The 15789-nt window shown below is 45.4% G+C and overlaps 1 protein-coding gene across 3 annotated transcripts in view; it reads right to left on the reverse strand.

Moving 5' to 3' along the window:
* Positions 1 to 15789, reverse strand: part of ANXA4 (annexin A4) — a 58568-nt gene that overhangs the window by 19530 nt on the left and 23249 nt on the right. For all 3 annotated transcript variants that reach the window (XM_040993276.1, XM_040993278.1, XM_040993277.1), the window contains exons 2-4: positions 11089 to 11141; positions 4336 to 4423; positions 1137 to 1231 (exon numbers count right to left, since the gene is read on the reverse strand). In XM_040993276.1, coding sequence (XP_040849210.1) covers positions 1137 to 1231; positions 4336 to 4423; positions 11089 to 11097 — 192 coding nt within the window. In that variant the 5' untranslated portion in view covers positions 11098 to 11141. The remainder of the gene's footprint in view (positions 1 to 1136; positions 1232 to 4335; positions 4424 to 11088; positions 11142 to 15789) is intronic.

A 15789-nucleotide genomic window follows, 5' to 3' on the forward strand; every position in this document is an offset into this window, starting at 1 on the left:
TGGCTTAAATGTATTACTTTCTTAATAATATAACCTGAGTATATTTTCAATGCAGTGATTATGACATTTTAACAGTTAAATTCTATGTATAGAGTTTTCTGAGTTCTATTGAGTTTTCTGTTTCTATATTTCTGCTGTTAGATACACAGTAATATTTAGTTGTATCTTTGTGATTATTCATGACTTATCATAGTCTGATCATTTCTGATGCTAGGAGTTCCACTGCCTACAAGGCTGCCCAAGGCTTACAGGCAGGTGCTCTGGGCAACAGCCGAGCTGGCCCTTCCTGTCTCTGAGAAGTACCTTTGTCTCACTGGATGTAAAGTATTTCAAAGATAAAAACATTTACTATAGAGTTACTATGTAACTGTAAGAGCTGGAGACACTGGTCATGTTTCCTCAATAAAAAAAGTGTATTAATGACCACACAGATGGGCTCTCAGTGATGTGGAAAGATTGGATAGAATTATTCTAATCGGTGAATTATCAAAGATGGAGACTAAAGAGAAGGTTCCTGATGAGGGAGGGAACACCCTCTGAGTGTGTAAGCTACTATTACACCTACATATGACTATGCAGCAGACATAGACCTTCAAGCTACTCCACGTACATTCATATAGCTAATACAGCCACCCATAAACACATAAAGCCCATTCCAGACCTTGGTGGTGTTCCTCATTGTGACTCATCAAAGTATTAAACGTAAGCTACAAATGGGTTTATGTGGATGTGTCAGAATAGACAATAAATCTACTGAAAGCAAACTGGATTTAAATTTTGTAGTCAGTTTAGCAAATTATAACCCATAGTGGCTTAGAAGAAGTCACTGGAGCCTGAGAAGTAGGTCTGGAAACAGCCTGACCCAGTTCTCCAATGGATGGTGGGGCACCCACACAAGGACTTGGAAAGGAAGGGCACTCCAACGATCGAGAGCTCCCACAAGTCACTTGTGGCCAAGTTTAGAGGAGGACACGGGTGTTGTAATCATTTTGCTTTTTCTTTCAAGAAGATCTTTCAATAAGAGCAAGGGTCCTGCTCTTCCAAAGCATGGGGCCAGTGCAGGCAGCTCCATCCAGCAGAGGTCAACCATGTCCCTCTTCAACCCAACCCCCAAGGACAGGAGAACCTGTGCCTACTTTGCCGATGGTGGACTTGTAGGTGGTCCTGATTTCCTGGCGCTGGGCAGTGCTGCGGTAGGCAAGGACTTGAATGATGGCGTCCTCATCGGTGCCTGCGGGCAAGAGTGAGAAGGCGGGAGGCGGTGGGTGAGCACAGTTGAGAGAGGAACCAGACAGTTGCAGTCTACGTGGACACGGCAGTTCTCACAAACACGCTAATTGCTTGCTAAGAGCAGAGGGTCTGCCTGTTTCACGGAGGCGGGAAGGCTGGATGAGCACCTCTGCCTGTTCTTAGAGATTTACCACCACTCAAAATACTGCCCCAACTCTGTAAATGTGAGCCATCCTAGTACTTTCCCTGCAGGCTGTGGCAGGTGTTTTATACAATCACCAAGTGAGTGCAGTGGCGGGCACTCACGACTCAGTCAATGCAGACCAGGACCGTGCTTCCTCCACACTTTATCTTTTGGATCACCTGTCATCTGCCTTGCCCTGCTTGCCTTTTCTCTCAATCATTTCCTCTGAGTTTTGAAACAACTCAAACATGATTTTAATTCTCTGATTTTGCAGTTTAATTGGCAGCTTCCTGCATTCATACAGTTTAAAACATATACTTATTTTTATTGGAAAGGCAGAGTCACAGAGACAGAAAAAGACATTTTCCATTTGTTAGTCTACTCCCCAAATGTCTGCAAAGGCTGGTTCAGAGTCATGATCCAGGAACTTCTTCTGGGTCTCCCATGCTGGGTGCAGGGTCTCAAGGATCAGACCCATCCTCTGCTGCTTTCCCAGGCCATAAGCAAGGAGCTGAATGGGAAGTTGGGCAGCTGGGACTTGAACCAGTGCCTATATGGAATGCTGACACTGAAAGTGAACAATTAGTTTGCTATGCCAACACATTGTCCTTTAAAACTTTTTTTGTTTGTTTTAATAAAAGAAATTTAGTTGGGCCCGGTGGCGTGGCCTAGCTGCTAAAGTCCTCGCCTTGAACGAGCCAGGGTCCCATATGGGCACCAATTCTAATCCCGGCTGCTCCACCGCCCATCCAGCTCCCTGCTTGTAGCCTGGGAAAGCAGTTGAGGACGGCCCAAAGCTTTGGGACCCTGCACCCATGTGGAAGACCCAGAAGAAGTTCCTGGCTTCTGGCTTCGGATCAGTGCAGCACAGGCCGCTGTGGTGGCTTGGGGAGTGAATCATCAGATGGAAGATCTTCCTCTCTTGTCTCTCCTCCTCTCTGTATATCTGACTTTGTAATACAAATAAACAAATCTTTAAAAAAAAAATTAGTCCAAAGTTGAGGGATCATATTGGTGAGAGTCTTGTTGTTGCTGAGGACCCTGCAAAGTTCCAAAAGTGTCTGGGGACATGCTAAAGTAAGACAAAGCAGGCTGTTTCAGAGTATTTTAAAACCTGTAACTGACGGGTAGGCTGGGGTAGGTGAAATGAAAATAGAAAAAAATATCTGTAATTGTGTTTTTCATTTCCAAGTGTGTCTCCCTATCTCAGTTGGTTCCCTTTTTATAACAGCAAGCAAAACCCCATGGCACAGCATCCTATCAAAACAAAGGGACAAGTTATGAAAGCCAGCCTTTTTCTTGGAGCAGCAGCTTTTCCAAGGGGACTTTATTCTGATTTCTCAAATGTGTCCCTCATCTTTGTAGCAGCTGGACATGCATGCACATTTGGTGAGTTTGTACCAAATGAGAAATTGTAGTGGATTACAGAAGTGAGTCTCCTGGTATATTTCTAGGAAAAATGGGAAAAAATAGGTTCACCAGAATTAGAGATGCAAATATATATATATATATATATATATAATAATGTGGGGTATGGAGAGGAAGCTATGAAGTTTAAGTTTATACATCTTTGGAAGCTATTGCCTGCTCTTACGAGGAGAGAGAAACGCCATCCTTTTCTTCTTTGGAATTCTCAACTATGGAAGAAGCTTCTGGGCTCACGACCTTTCGCTCATTTGGTTCTGTGAAAGGCACTACCCCTCCTACCATCGAGCAAGCTTGAACCTCAAAATAGCTTTGATTTTTTTTTATCCTTTCCCTTTGTCCACATCCAAACTTCCTGCCAAATCTTGCTCAGCAGCCTTTTTCTGTTTTCCCCACCTCCATAAATTCCTACCACTTTGATCCAGTTCAGGATTTTGGGGATTCTTCTTCGATAAGCATAAAAGCCCACCCAGCCCATACCCTTTCCTCCTAAGCAGTCTGCCCAGAGTTCTGCCACAAGCCTCTTTCCTAAAAGGAAACTTCTCATGACATGCCTGCCTGGCTCCAAGACCTGCACTGTTTCCCCACCCTGGGCTGGATGGTCCCTGTGCTCGGGGTCTCGATACTTCCTGCCCCGTTCCTGACTGTAAGCAGTGCACGGATGCATAACCAGGCAGCCAAACTCAGTGACGGAGCTCTTGAATTACTGGACTTCACTCAGCCGAGCTGCACTGCCTTCTCCTCCACATTACCAGACTCGGAGGTTTACCTGTTTCCTGAATGCTGCCACATAGCACAGCAGTTCTGGCATTTGCTGTTCCCACTGCCTTTAGGACATTCTCTATGTCTGTGATTCGGCACATGGCATTCTCAGCAGAAGCCCCAGGACCTCCCTTTGGAATCTGCCTACCCCTGCCATGTAAGAGCCTCCTGCTGCAAGCCATTTTTTTCTACAGAGAATGGCCCTCACTCCAGGAGTTCTAATTCTTCGTTAAAGTAAAAACATAATCTGTGCCTTTCCATGCATTTTACCTTGAAAGGCCACCTTGTCCCCACTGTGTGTTTTTTTGTTTGTTTGTTTGTTTTAAGATTTCTTTATTTTACTTGAAAGATTTTCATAGAGAGAGAAGGAGAAATGGAGAGAGAGGTCTTCCATCCAGCACTTCTCTCTCTAAATGGCTGCAATGATCAGAACTGAGCTGATCTGAACCTAGGGTCCAGGAGCTTCTTCTGGGTCTTCCATGTGGGCACAGGGTTCTAAGGCTTTGGGCCGTCCTCTGCTACTCTCCCAGGCTATAATTAAGCAGCTGGATGTGAACTGGAACAGCTGGGACATGAATAGGCACTCTTATTGGATGCCAGTGCTACAGGCAGAGGAATAGCTTGCTATACCATGCTGCCTCCCCATTAGCAACCACTGTGTTTTCTTCAAGGCAACTCCACTTGCAGGTGCCTGTGAACATGGCAGCCTGGGACTCCCTCCAGGGGATACTTACCTAGCCCTTTCATGGCCTTCCTCAGGACCTGGGCATCTTCAGCAGCATTGAATCCTGAAGCGGCCTTGACGGTTCCTCCTTTGGATGCCTGAGGACACAGAGAAGGACTGAGCAAGCCTTGGCTGAGTTCCTCCGTGAGCCAGACATCACTCCAAGTGCTGGGGATCCAGGTGCTGGTGGCTACAAGAAATGAGGCTCTTGCTCCCCATGAGCAAATGTTCTAGTTGGTGGGGGGAATCAGGCACAAATAAATGTTCCCTTAGTGCCTGATGGTGAGAGAGGCTACAAAGCCCACAAGAGGTCCCAGAGCAGCTGCCCTGAGGGTTGAAGCTTGGGCTGGGAGCTGGGTGACATGAAGCTGCAGACCATGGAGAGACAGGGGGCAAGGGTTTCAGGCAAGGAAACTGTTACTACCAGGGTAGATGGGTCAGAGGCCAGGGTGGCCAACTTGGTGGGCAAAGAGGGGAGTGGTAAGAGCAGGTACATCCCCATTTACTAAGTAGCCTATTCCCACCCCCTGAAAAGGGAAAAAATTAGAGTTGGATCAATTAAGCCAATAGAGCTTAAAACCAATTTATAATAAACAGAGAAAGGAAATGTGAAACCATTACAGAGTGTTGCCATTAGCAAAATCAGTACTTAAAAAGTGATCTGTTTGTTCAGAAAGCACATTATGAAGGGAATTTTGAAAAAAGAGAGAGGGAGCTACAGTTATAAGAGATTTTAAAACAAAGCATATTCATGATCATACATGTGAATCTTATTTGGATCCTTAAACAAAAGGACATTTATGAGACAATTGGGAACTTGGACATCAAGTTACTATTTAATGACACTAAGGAACATATAACTATGGTTATGTTTTACTTTTAAGAGGTTTAATATTATACAGATAAACATAGTTTATGGATTAAATGATAAGATGTCTGATTATTTTTCAAATTAACAGAAGTGAGAGAGAAGTAGAGATTAGGAAGAAACAAGATTGATCATGAGTTAATAATTTATGACAGATACACAAAGGAGTTCTGTTTACTTTAATATGTAGTTAAACTTATCTGTAGTAAAAATTCAAAATATAAAAAAAAAATGATAAAGGGGCAGCTGCTGTGGAATAGTGGTTAAGGCACCACTTGGGATGCCGGCTCCATCCTAGGGTGCCTGTGTTTGAGTTGCAGCTCCATTCCACGCCAGCTGCCTGTTAATGTGTACAGTGGGAGGCAACAGGTGATGGTTGAAGTGGTTGACTCATTGGCACCCATGTGGGAGACCAGATGGAGTCCCAGCAGCCTGGCTTCTGCCTATCCCAGCCCTGACTGTTGTAACATTTGGAAGGTAAATTAATGGATCGAAAAGCTCTCCCTTTCTCTCTCTTTTGTGCGTGTGTATACATACACATTATACCTCTCAAATGAACTAAAAAAAAATAAATGATTAAACTTTTATTAAAAAGAAACGCAAAAATGAAAACCAGAGATGTGACAAGGCAGCCTTCCAAGCTGGTTAGGGAGATTGCATCTTATTCTAAGTGCAGTAGAAAGCCACTGACTGGTTTCAAGCAAGAAGATAGGGACATGGGGGCTGATTCACACATTAAAAAGATTACTTAGCCTGCTGTGGGGGAGCTGCAGAGATCAGATGAGAGTCTGGGCCAAGATCTGAGGGTGGGATGCCATGCTAGACAAGGGTGAAGTGATTGCAATGGAAATAAACAGATCCAGAACAAACAAAAGCAATGGAACTTGCTGTTGGACTGCTGTGGGAGCTGAGGAGGGAAAAGCAGCAGCAAGTCTAAGCTCACCGCCTTGAGTGCAGAAGGGGATCATTTGTCTAGTGGGGAGAACTGGAGGCTGACTGCCAGATTTGGGGTGCTGGTGGGGATGGGATTTAGAAGTTCTACTTTCAGAATGTTATGTTTAGAATGGTGGAGCTGTCAAAGGGGTCGTCAGTTATTCAATCCAAAGTCAAGTCCAGATGACCAATGTGGGCTGCACCAGCAATTGGATGGTACTGGTGAGATGGCCTGGGGAGCAGGAGAAGATAAAGAGGACAGGGTCTTGGATGGGACTGGGTCTCTCCGAGGGTCAGGTCCTGCAGAGAAAGAATTACTGAGGAGCAACAGTCTTGGAGGTAAAAGAAAAACCAGGGTAGTGTGTTGTCCAGAGGCTGGGAAGCACCTACCAGGGTAAGAAGCTTACTTGGGAAGAAGAGACCCCAGAGTGGAATGGACCTGGTTTAAATCCTGTCTTTTCAACTGTGTTTCCTAGGCAAGTTTCCTTTTTCCGACTTGTGTTTTGGAACTAATGATATCAACTGAGAGCACTGCGATCATGCAGGATAATATAGGAAAGCACTTAGCATAAAACTCAGAAAAAAAAGTAAAGCAGAAATTCAAACGAGATGGCTATCATCATTAAATATGAATTTGCCCATACCACCATAATAAATACTGTGAGAAGCTCCAATCTGTTATAATATTGTTTAATGTATCTTGTGAGAGTAACGACAAGGAAGAATCTGGAAGACAGCATTTGTACCAGGTGGCGAACACAGTGCAGAATGGAGCTAAAGCATCCTGGCCATTTCATTTGCTCCAAGGAAACACTAAGGGTATTAAAGGGAATGGGGGCTTTCCAGGCCCTTGGGCAAGTTCTCCAGTAAGCCACCTTGACCTGGACTTGTCCGATTCATTATGTCCATATGAAGCTCAGCCAAGTGCTCAGGTACAGCACGCAAGCAGATCCACTCTGCTGAAATAGCATCAGGCTTTCGTGCATTAAGTTAAGCATCCTGCACTCGGTCATCCATCACCCTTTGCACCCTTGACAGAGAAAGAGATCTGTGACATCATCTTCCTTGGATGCTGCTATCCATCCATAAATACACTCCCAGCCCCCTAAATGCATGTTGAAATCCTAAACTACAGGACCACAAAACGTGGCCTTATTTAGGAATGAAGAAAGAATTAGTTCACATGAGTTCACTCTGGAGGGTAGGCTTCTAACCCAATATGACTAGTGTGAAGACAGCCACATGGCGAATACTCTGTGATAACAGAGGTGGACGGCAGTGATGCAGCAGCAAGCTGAGGCACCGCTGAGGTTGTCAGCAAACTTCCAGCAGTCAGCCAGCCAGCAGCAAGGGCGGTGTCTTCAACAAGGTTTGGAGGGAGCCTGGCCCTGCTGACACCTTGATTTTGGCTTCCTGGCCTTCAGAATCATAAGGTAATAAATCCCTATTTTAAGCTGCCTGGTCCACAGTACTTTACAATGACAGTCCCAGAAAAGGAATGCAGCAACTTTGGTGCCTGTCGCTACAACAAGCAAATTGGTGATCTGTTGTCAAAGTTCCAGCATGGCCTTTGGCCCCACCATGAGGCAGCTTTCTAAGTTAAAGGCTTCACAAGGTTGTTTGGAACTCCAGGACTGAAAAAATTCCGGATGGTACTCAAACACTGCATTGAACTTTAAAGCCAATTGCCAAGGGCTTAAACGAGTATCTAACACAACAAAGCAACAGAGACTTGCAGAGCAGTGCAGTCTATCAGGATTTTCAGTGACTCCTTCTTTTTTTTTTTTTTTTTTTCTTTTCTTAGGTTTATTTATTCTTACTGGAAAGGTAGATTTACAGAAGGAAGCAGAGACAGAAAGATCTTTTATCAGTTGGCTCCTCCCCAAGTAGCTGCAAAGACCGGTGCTAAACCAACCTAAAGCCAGGAGCCTCTTCTGGGTTTCCCACATGGGTGCAGGGTCCCAAGGGTTTGAGCCATCCTCTACTGCTTTTCCAGGCCACAAGCAGGGAGCTGGATGGGAAGTGCAGCAGCTGAGACATGAGCCAGTGCCTATATGGGAGCCCAGAACATGCAAGCTGAAGGCACTGGCCACTAGGTTATCATGCAGGGCTCTCCTTCCTTACTTACTTCTTTCCTTCCTTCTATCTTCCCTTCTTCCCTCCTCCCCTTTTTTATTACTCTCTCTCCGTCTCTCCCTTCCTTCCTTACTCCCTCTTTTCCTCCCTCCCTCCCTTCTTTCCTTTTTTTTCAACATTTCTTTTTCATTTATTTAAAAGGCAGAGTTATACAGAGAGAGGGAAAGATCTTCTATTTTTTGGCTCACTTCCCAAATGGCTCACTTCCCAAATGGCTACAATAGTTTGGGCTGTGACAGGCCAAAGCCAGGAGCCTAAAGCTTCATCTGGGTCTTCGCTATGGGTGCAAGGATGAAGAACCTGAGCCATTCTCCTCTGTTTTCCCAGGAGCACTAGCAGGGAGCTGAATTGGAAGTAGAACAGCTGGGACTTGAATCAGTGTCCATATGGGATGCTGGCATCACAAGTAGTAGCTTAACATGCTAATGCCACATGCTAGCCCCCTTCGTGCTTGTTTCTTTTCCAGGAGAGATGTCAAGAAATGTTAATCCTATAAACCTCACATTGATTAAATTACAAAGCATAAACTACTATCATCCATTCTACAAACATAACATAAAACATTCTATCCCAGGAAGGTCCATTCCGGTGAGGCAAAATAAGCAGAGAGGATGTGGAAAAGGATGACAAAAATGAAAAACTATATCACAATTGATGAAATATCATTGTTATATAATAATGAGGAGGATAAATGTCAGAAAGACTGAATTGTAATCCACTGGGTTGCAACAGCCAGGGATGGGCCCGGCCAAATCCGGGAGCCAGAAACGCTACCTGGGTCTCCCATGAGAGTAGCAGGAGTCAGCACCTGGGCCTCTTCCGCTTTCCTAGGTGCACTGGCAGAGAGCAGGGTAGGAAGTGAAGCAGACAGGATTTGAACTGGCACCCACATGGGAGGCCACTGTCACAGCTGGCGACTTAATGAGCTATACCATAATGCCAGCCCCATATCAGCATTTTCCTAAACTAAGGGGATGATTTAAAAAAAAATCAGAACATATTACCATTCTCATCACTGCTTTTTAAAATCTTTGTAGGGTCTATAACAAAATGATGAAAATAATTGACATTGTGGCCATGTCAGAAGATCTCGTGACTCTTTTAGAGTTTATCTGAGTGAAGCTGAAGATCTTTTCATTTGATTTTTGTTTATAGCATCACCTATTTTCCTGCTAAGGATTCTGATCTTTCTCCTTTAGCCTTTAACTATAATGTAATTTTAAAATGTTATATGAAAAAAATTTAAAAGATAGTAAGTTAAAAAAAGCAAAGAAAAGAAGGAAGACTAGGGGTCCAGTGCAGTAGCCTAATGGCTAAAATCCTTATCTTGAACACACCAGGATCCCATATGGGCACTGGTTCTAATCCCAGCAGCCTACTTCCCATCCAGCTCCCTGCCTGTGGCCTGGGAAAGCACTCAAGGATGACCCAAGGCCTTGGGACCCTGCACCTACATAGGAGACACAGAAGAGCTTCTGGTTCCTGGCTTCAGATGGGCTCAGCTCCGGCCATTGCAGTCACTTGGGGAATAAATCATCAGACAGAAGATCTTTCTCTCTGTCTCTCCTCCTCTCTCAAAATATCTGACTTTGCAATAAAAATAAATCTTCAAAAAAGAAGAAAATGATTTTAAATAAAGCATAAGAGATTTCAGTTAGATCTGAATAAGTTTTGAAAATTTAAAATGTTTAATGTAAAAAAAAAAGTATATGACTGGTGTTCTGGTGCAGTGGTAGCATCCCATGGGGTGCTGGTTTGTGCTCTGGCTGTTCTACCTCTGACCCGGCTCCCTGCCTGCGACTTGCGAAGAGCAGCAGAAGAGGGCTCAAGTGTTTGGGTCCCTGCTATCTATGCAGGAGACCAAAGTGAAGCTCCCGGCTCCTGGCTTTGGCCTGGTCTAACCCTGGCTGATGTGGCCATCTGGGAAACGAACTAGTAGATGAAAGAGTTCTCTCTTGCCCCTCTCTTGCCCTCCCTCCCTCTTTCTCCTTTTCTCTGTAGCTCTTTCAAATAAATAAATAAGCATCTTTTAAAAAAAGAGCATGCTGCTCTTCATTCAGTATAATTTGCACAGCCATCTTCCAAAAGGAACCTGTCTACAGTTGGCAAGATGGCCACTTTGCCAGGTACCAGGCTTCCCTGCCGATATTCCCTCCCTGGAGAGTGGGGACAGGAGTCCACTGCTTATCCAGTAGCCTCTGGGGAGAGGAAGAGAGCAGACGGCCAGCCTCAGGGGAGCTGTGCTGGCACCCAGGAAGCTCGGCTCCCACCTCCGCACAGAGCTCTCAGAGGGATCCAATTTCATACTCATCACAAAGATCCGATGAGATCTGAGACTCCAGATCCCAGAGGAAGGCAAAAGGCGGAGGAGGAGCCTGTGATGTCAGGTTTAACGAGGCTGACATGGCGGGCCATTCCGAAATGTCCCCAGCAGCCACCTCTTGGGGCAGAAGCCACAGGAGCAGGAATTCTTTGTTTTATTAGTCTAAATGTTCTAAAAGAAACAAATAGCTTTCTGCAGAGTCAAAACTATAACTTCTTTCCATGTTCTCAGGATGTTAAAAGGATTTCAAGGATTTTTCTCTTTGAAATCATTTTCAGGGTCGAATTTCTTACTACCCATGAAAGAAATTAGAACAGTGCAGTGAGGGGGACCGTGCAGGGGGTGAGGGGAGAACCTGCCTTTGTCACATCTGCTCCCCACCCCAGCCACCTTCCATCCACTGCTAAGCAAACAGTCCTTTGTTTAAACCAACAGTCCCTGAGTACACATCCTGTGCCTGTCTGCACCTGGCACCAGGGAGGGTGAGGCAACCCATGACTTACCATGGCCATGATGTTATCCCAAAGTCAGAGTTCAGCCGCCTGAGCAGAAGATCCTACAAACAAAGCAGAGGGGAAATTACTGGTTGCAGGAAGTGGCCTTAAAATCATTCATCAGGATATCTTGCAGTTTGCATGAAGTTAAGAAATAACACACAGCTATTGATTAGCTAAAGAAATAAGGACCAGGTTAATCATTAGTGAGAAATTATTACAACAGTCAAATTTATCATATCAGTGAAACACTCTCCCACTTGCTTTTCTGTCTGAAGATACACCCTACAGAAAGGATTCCTATTGCTTTGTTGGGTACTCCCTCCAGACATGGATTCTGAAGGATTTGCTGTATGGGTCTCTGGAGAGAAGAGCCAGGTCATGTGTGTATTTTTGGGTGTACGTGGGTGCATAGACAGGCTGCAAGCCCAGTCAACATTGGAACGGCTTCCTTTCCCAGTGACTACATTGTCAGGATTCTTTGCTTCTTCCCTTTAAGCTGTAACCATGCACACTCAGCTTTGTTTTCAGCCTCCAGCACTGCCCCTGTTGCATCAAGAAGACTGGAATCATCACAAAGATTCTTTCCCAATTACTCAGAATGCAAGAATTTTTTGATTAAGATTTTATTTATTTTTATTGAAAAGGAAGATTTTCAGAGACAGATCTTCCATCTGCTAGTTCACTCCCTAAGTGGGCTGCAATGCCCAGAGCTGAGCTGGCCTGAGCCAGGAACCAGCAGTTTCTTGGGGATCTCCATGCAGGTGCAGGTACCAAGGCTTTGGGCCATCCTCTACTGCTTTCCCAAGTCACAAACAGGGAGCTGGATGGGAAGAGGAGCAGTCTGGACACAAACCGGCACCTACATGGGACCCCAGCACTGGCAAAGCAAGGACTTAACCACCAAGCCATTGCACTGGACCTGCAAGAGATATTTTCATTGTACACCAGGACTCCTGTGGGATCTTCATCATACCCAGCATGTGCAGGGCAAGGCAAGGGGGCCTCCTCTTCCCAGATTGAAGTCATACAGAAGAGGCTCCTTTTTGAGCAGTTAGTTAGATCAATGATTCTCAAAGAGCTGTCCTAGAACTGGAAGTGCGGGCAGCCCTGGGAGCTTGACAACAGTGCCTAATCTCAGGCCCCATCAGAGCCCCACTACCAGAGCCCACATCTGAACAAAGTTCCCCAAATATCTATGTGCTCAGCAGTTTGAAAAGCACTGGTCTAGACAATGCAATCAACTGGGGCTTTTCAGTGATAACGAGGTACTACATAACCCACTTTATTAGCACTTAAGCCAGGCAGGTCACAGTCACCTCTCCTCTTCCAGCCATCCACAGGCCTTGCTCTTTCTTGTTGGTTTCCCACCCTTCACTGCAGACTGACCTCTCGTGCCACACAGACACATTTCCTGCACAAAGAGAAAACCAACTGGTTCTAGGACGAGGTCTGAGCAGAGTGGGGAATAAGCAGCCGACACAGGGACCAAGAGGAGATGAGGCCCCAGGAGTTGAAGTCTCACACCAGAGAAGGCTCAGAGACACAGTTGGGAAAGCTGGGAAGAACCAATGGGAAGAGCCATGAGGACTTGTCAGAGCAGTCCAGCTTTATACTAAGAAATGGCACACAGTGGGAAGTGCTTTGTTATTTGCAGAGAAGAGTTATATAACAAAAGACATACTCTACCAAGGTTCTGTACTATCGGGTAGATCAGACTGAGGGAGACTTGTTGAGAGACAACAAGTCAGAAGGCACCACAGGCACAGACAAAGTAGAGGCGGCAAGCAGCACCTGGGATAGAACATATACGAGAGCTCTGGAACTTGATATTATTGCATACAGCAGCTCAGGCTGCTAGAGATGTATTCATTCAATCACCAAATAGTCAAAAAGCATGGCCATAGCCCGGCCATTATTTTAGTTGACAGAGATAATTGCTTTGAAAAGAAGATAACGTACAAGAACAAGCTGCTTCTTGCTATAACAGCAGAAATAGATGTGACAGAGATCATGTGGCCCATAAGGCCGAAAGTATTTACTATCTGCCACCTCATGTGATCAGCTTGCCAGATAGGCGCTGACTGGACAGCATGACCACGAAGGCCCCTCTGAGATGACGGCTGGGCTAAGCCCTGAGTGAAGGGATGGGGCCAGCCAGAGTTTTGCAGGGGAACGCTTTCAGGCAGAGGAGTATTAGTGCAAAGGTCCTGGGACACAGATGAGCTTGCTCTTTGACGGTTGGACCAAAGCTTGATGAACAACAGCAAGAGCAGCATGAGTAAGGCTAGGTGACATTGTGACTTAGAACAAGAAACATATGGTTGGTCTTTGTCCTAGCCCTGGCACAGGACAACCCTGTGGAATTCCCTAGTGAGAAGAGCAATGAGGGTGAGAGGAGTGTCGTTATCTGTAACAAAGCCTCTTACAGCTACACCTGAGTGATGCTAAGGAAGTGACTCTGGAAAAGTCCCTAAGTAAACCGTTTTCTTGAGTTCTGTGAAACAGCCTAGCAAATGATTAAACATGGGGAGAAGCTGTGTGAACCTCAGATATTCACAATCAGCTGATCAGAAGCAAGGACGAGAGCATTGACATGGGATTGGCATGTGACATCAGGCAGTGTTGTGGGACTGAGCCCCTCACTGTGTGGTACGACACTAACTCCAGGGAGGTAGCATGCGAATGAAGTTAAATCGCAGGACACCCCATAGGTATCTGTGGAGAACTGGAGAGTTGTCTGCAGTGGGGAAGTCCCCACACATGTGGTTGTGGAGGCTCAGTCTGGTGCTTTGGCTTGCTGAGTGATTCAAAGTAAAGGAAGTTAGAAGGCCTTTTTGGCAGCATCCGGCCCAGATTTCACCTTCTCCCGCCCTTATGTCTCATCCCCTCCTTTTCCCAGGAAGTCAGTCGTAGATACCAGGAATCCTCTTGCCCAAGGTATGTTAAAGAAGCTGAAGCCCCTCTCCTCCAAAGCCTCAAGGCCTGGAAGCACAGCTTTCACCTGCCTTCATTCTTCTGTACAGCAGCTAGTCCTAAAGAAATTCTCTGAGCGCTTGGACTCTGATACTAGCGGGTCACAAGATACCCACTCCAAAGGAGTACTAGGTACTAGTGGGCACTTGGGAGAAAGAAATTCTACAGAGAGGCCAAGAGGAATCTGGACAAACAGGCCTTGCTGGATTCCACCCCGCCCCCTTGTCCCTTACCGTTGGGCATACCTCTCTGTCAACCACATTTCCACCCAACCGGCCATTCTTCATGGAGCCTAAGAATCAAAACAGTTTTCTCTGGGACTTTGGGCTTTCCTTTCAGGGCTTCCATGTCACATAAAACTACTTGGATTGAGTAAATTTGTTTTTTTCTCTTGCTCATCTGTCTTTCATTACAGAAGCGAAGGCTGTAACCCTTAGCACGAGTAAGGAAAAGCATGACACCTTTCTGCCTACGTGTTGCCAGAAGTGACAAGTCCAGAGTACACTTCATACTTCCGTAGCCTACAAGTAGGGTTTGGGCTAGAGCTTCTGAAGCTTCCCTGGGGATCTCCAGAAGATAGGTTCTTGGGCTCCCCACAGATACTGAAATCCGAGGCTGCTCAAGTTCCAGATAGGTAGAAGGGTATACTTGCAGGAGTATTTTTCTATAATTGATGCACATTCTTTCAGGAACATTTTCAATCCCTACACAGTGGAAACGTTACTGACTACATCCTCCTTTTCACAATCTAACCCTGTGACCAGCCACACATTTGCAACCATAACGTAGGTCTTCCTTTCCTTTTCATGTTTTGCTTAACAAATGCTAACTGCTACTCTTGTGGCTGCTCAGATTGTTTCTTCAACACATGTGGACCTCAGCAGGAGCTGACTGCAAGGAGAAGCTGGAACAGCAGACCCCAGAGAAGGGAGGCGTCTACACCCACCAGTCCAAAACAGCCAAGCTTCATTTCCAAGAAGCCCCAGCTAACAGGGGTCAGTAGGATCCTGGAAACCTCTGGAACCAATTTCCCTAACCACTCCCCACTCTCCCTTCTCCTTTAAAAATCCTCCTTTTAACTTACAAATCTTCTAGTTTCTGGAATAAAACCTGTTCTGTTGCATCAACTCATCTCTGGTGAATTGGTTGTCTAGCATCAAAGAACATGGGCCTGATTTCAACCAATGCCAGAAATTCTGTGTGAATAGCTTCTCTACTGTGTTATTTGTGGAAAAAAGAGAAAGTGAAAACATGTGTATATGTTCAGTATAGGTGAAATTTTAATAAAAACAATTTAAGAGCCAGTGCCTGTTAGCATCAGCATCACAAATGGGTATCGGTTTGGACCCCAGCTGCTGTGCTTCCCATCAGCTCCCTGCTTACAGCCTGGGAAAGCAATGGAGGATGGCTCAAGTTCTTGGGCTCCTGTATCCATGTTGGATCAGCTCAGCTCCTACCCCTGTGGCCATTTAGAGGGTGAACTAATGGATAGAAAATCTTCCTGTCTCTACTTCTCTCTGTAAATCTGCCTTTTGAATAAAAACAAATAAATCTTAAATAAATATATATATACATATATATTTAAAAGTTAGCATTACAGAGAGAGAATAAGCATCTGCTGGTTGACTTTCCACATTGCTACAAGGTTGGGGCTGGGACTGGGCCAGGTCAAAGCCAGGAGGCTCGAACTATGCATTGGGTAAGAGGACTTACTTAGGCACATTGGCAGGGAGC

This window comes from Ochotona curzoniae, unplaced genomic scaffold (genome assembly GCF_017591425.1).
Source record: "Ochotona curzoniae isolate NIBS_2020 unplaced genomic scaffold, NIBS_Ocur_1.0 contig_883, whole genome shotgun sequence".
Lineage (NCBI taxonomy): Eukaryota > Metazoa > Chordata > Mammalia > Lagomorpha > Ochotonidae > Ochotona > Ochotona curzoniae.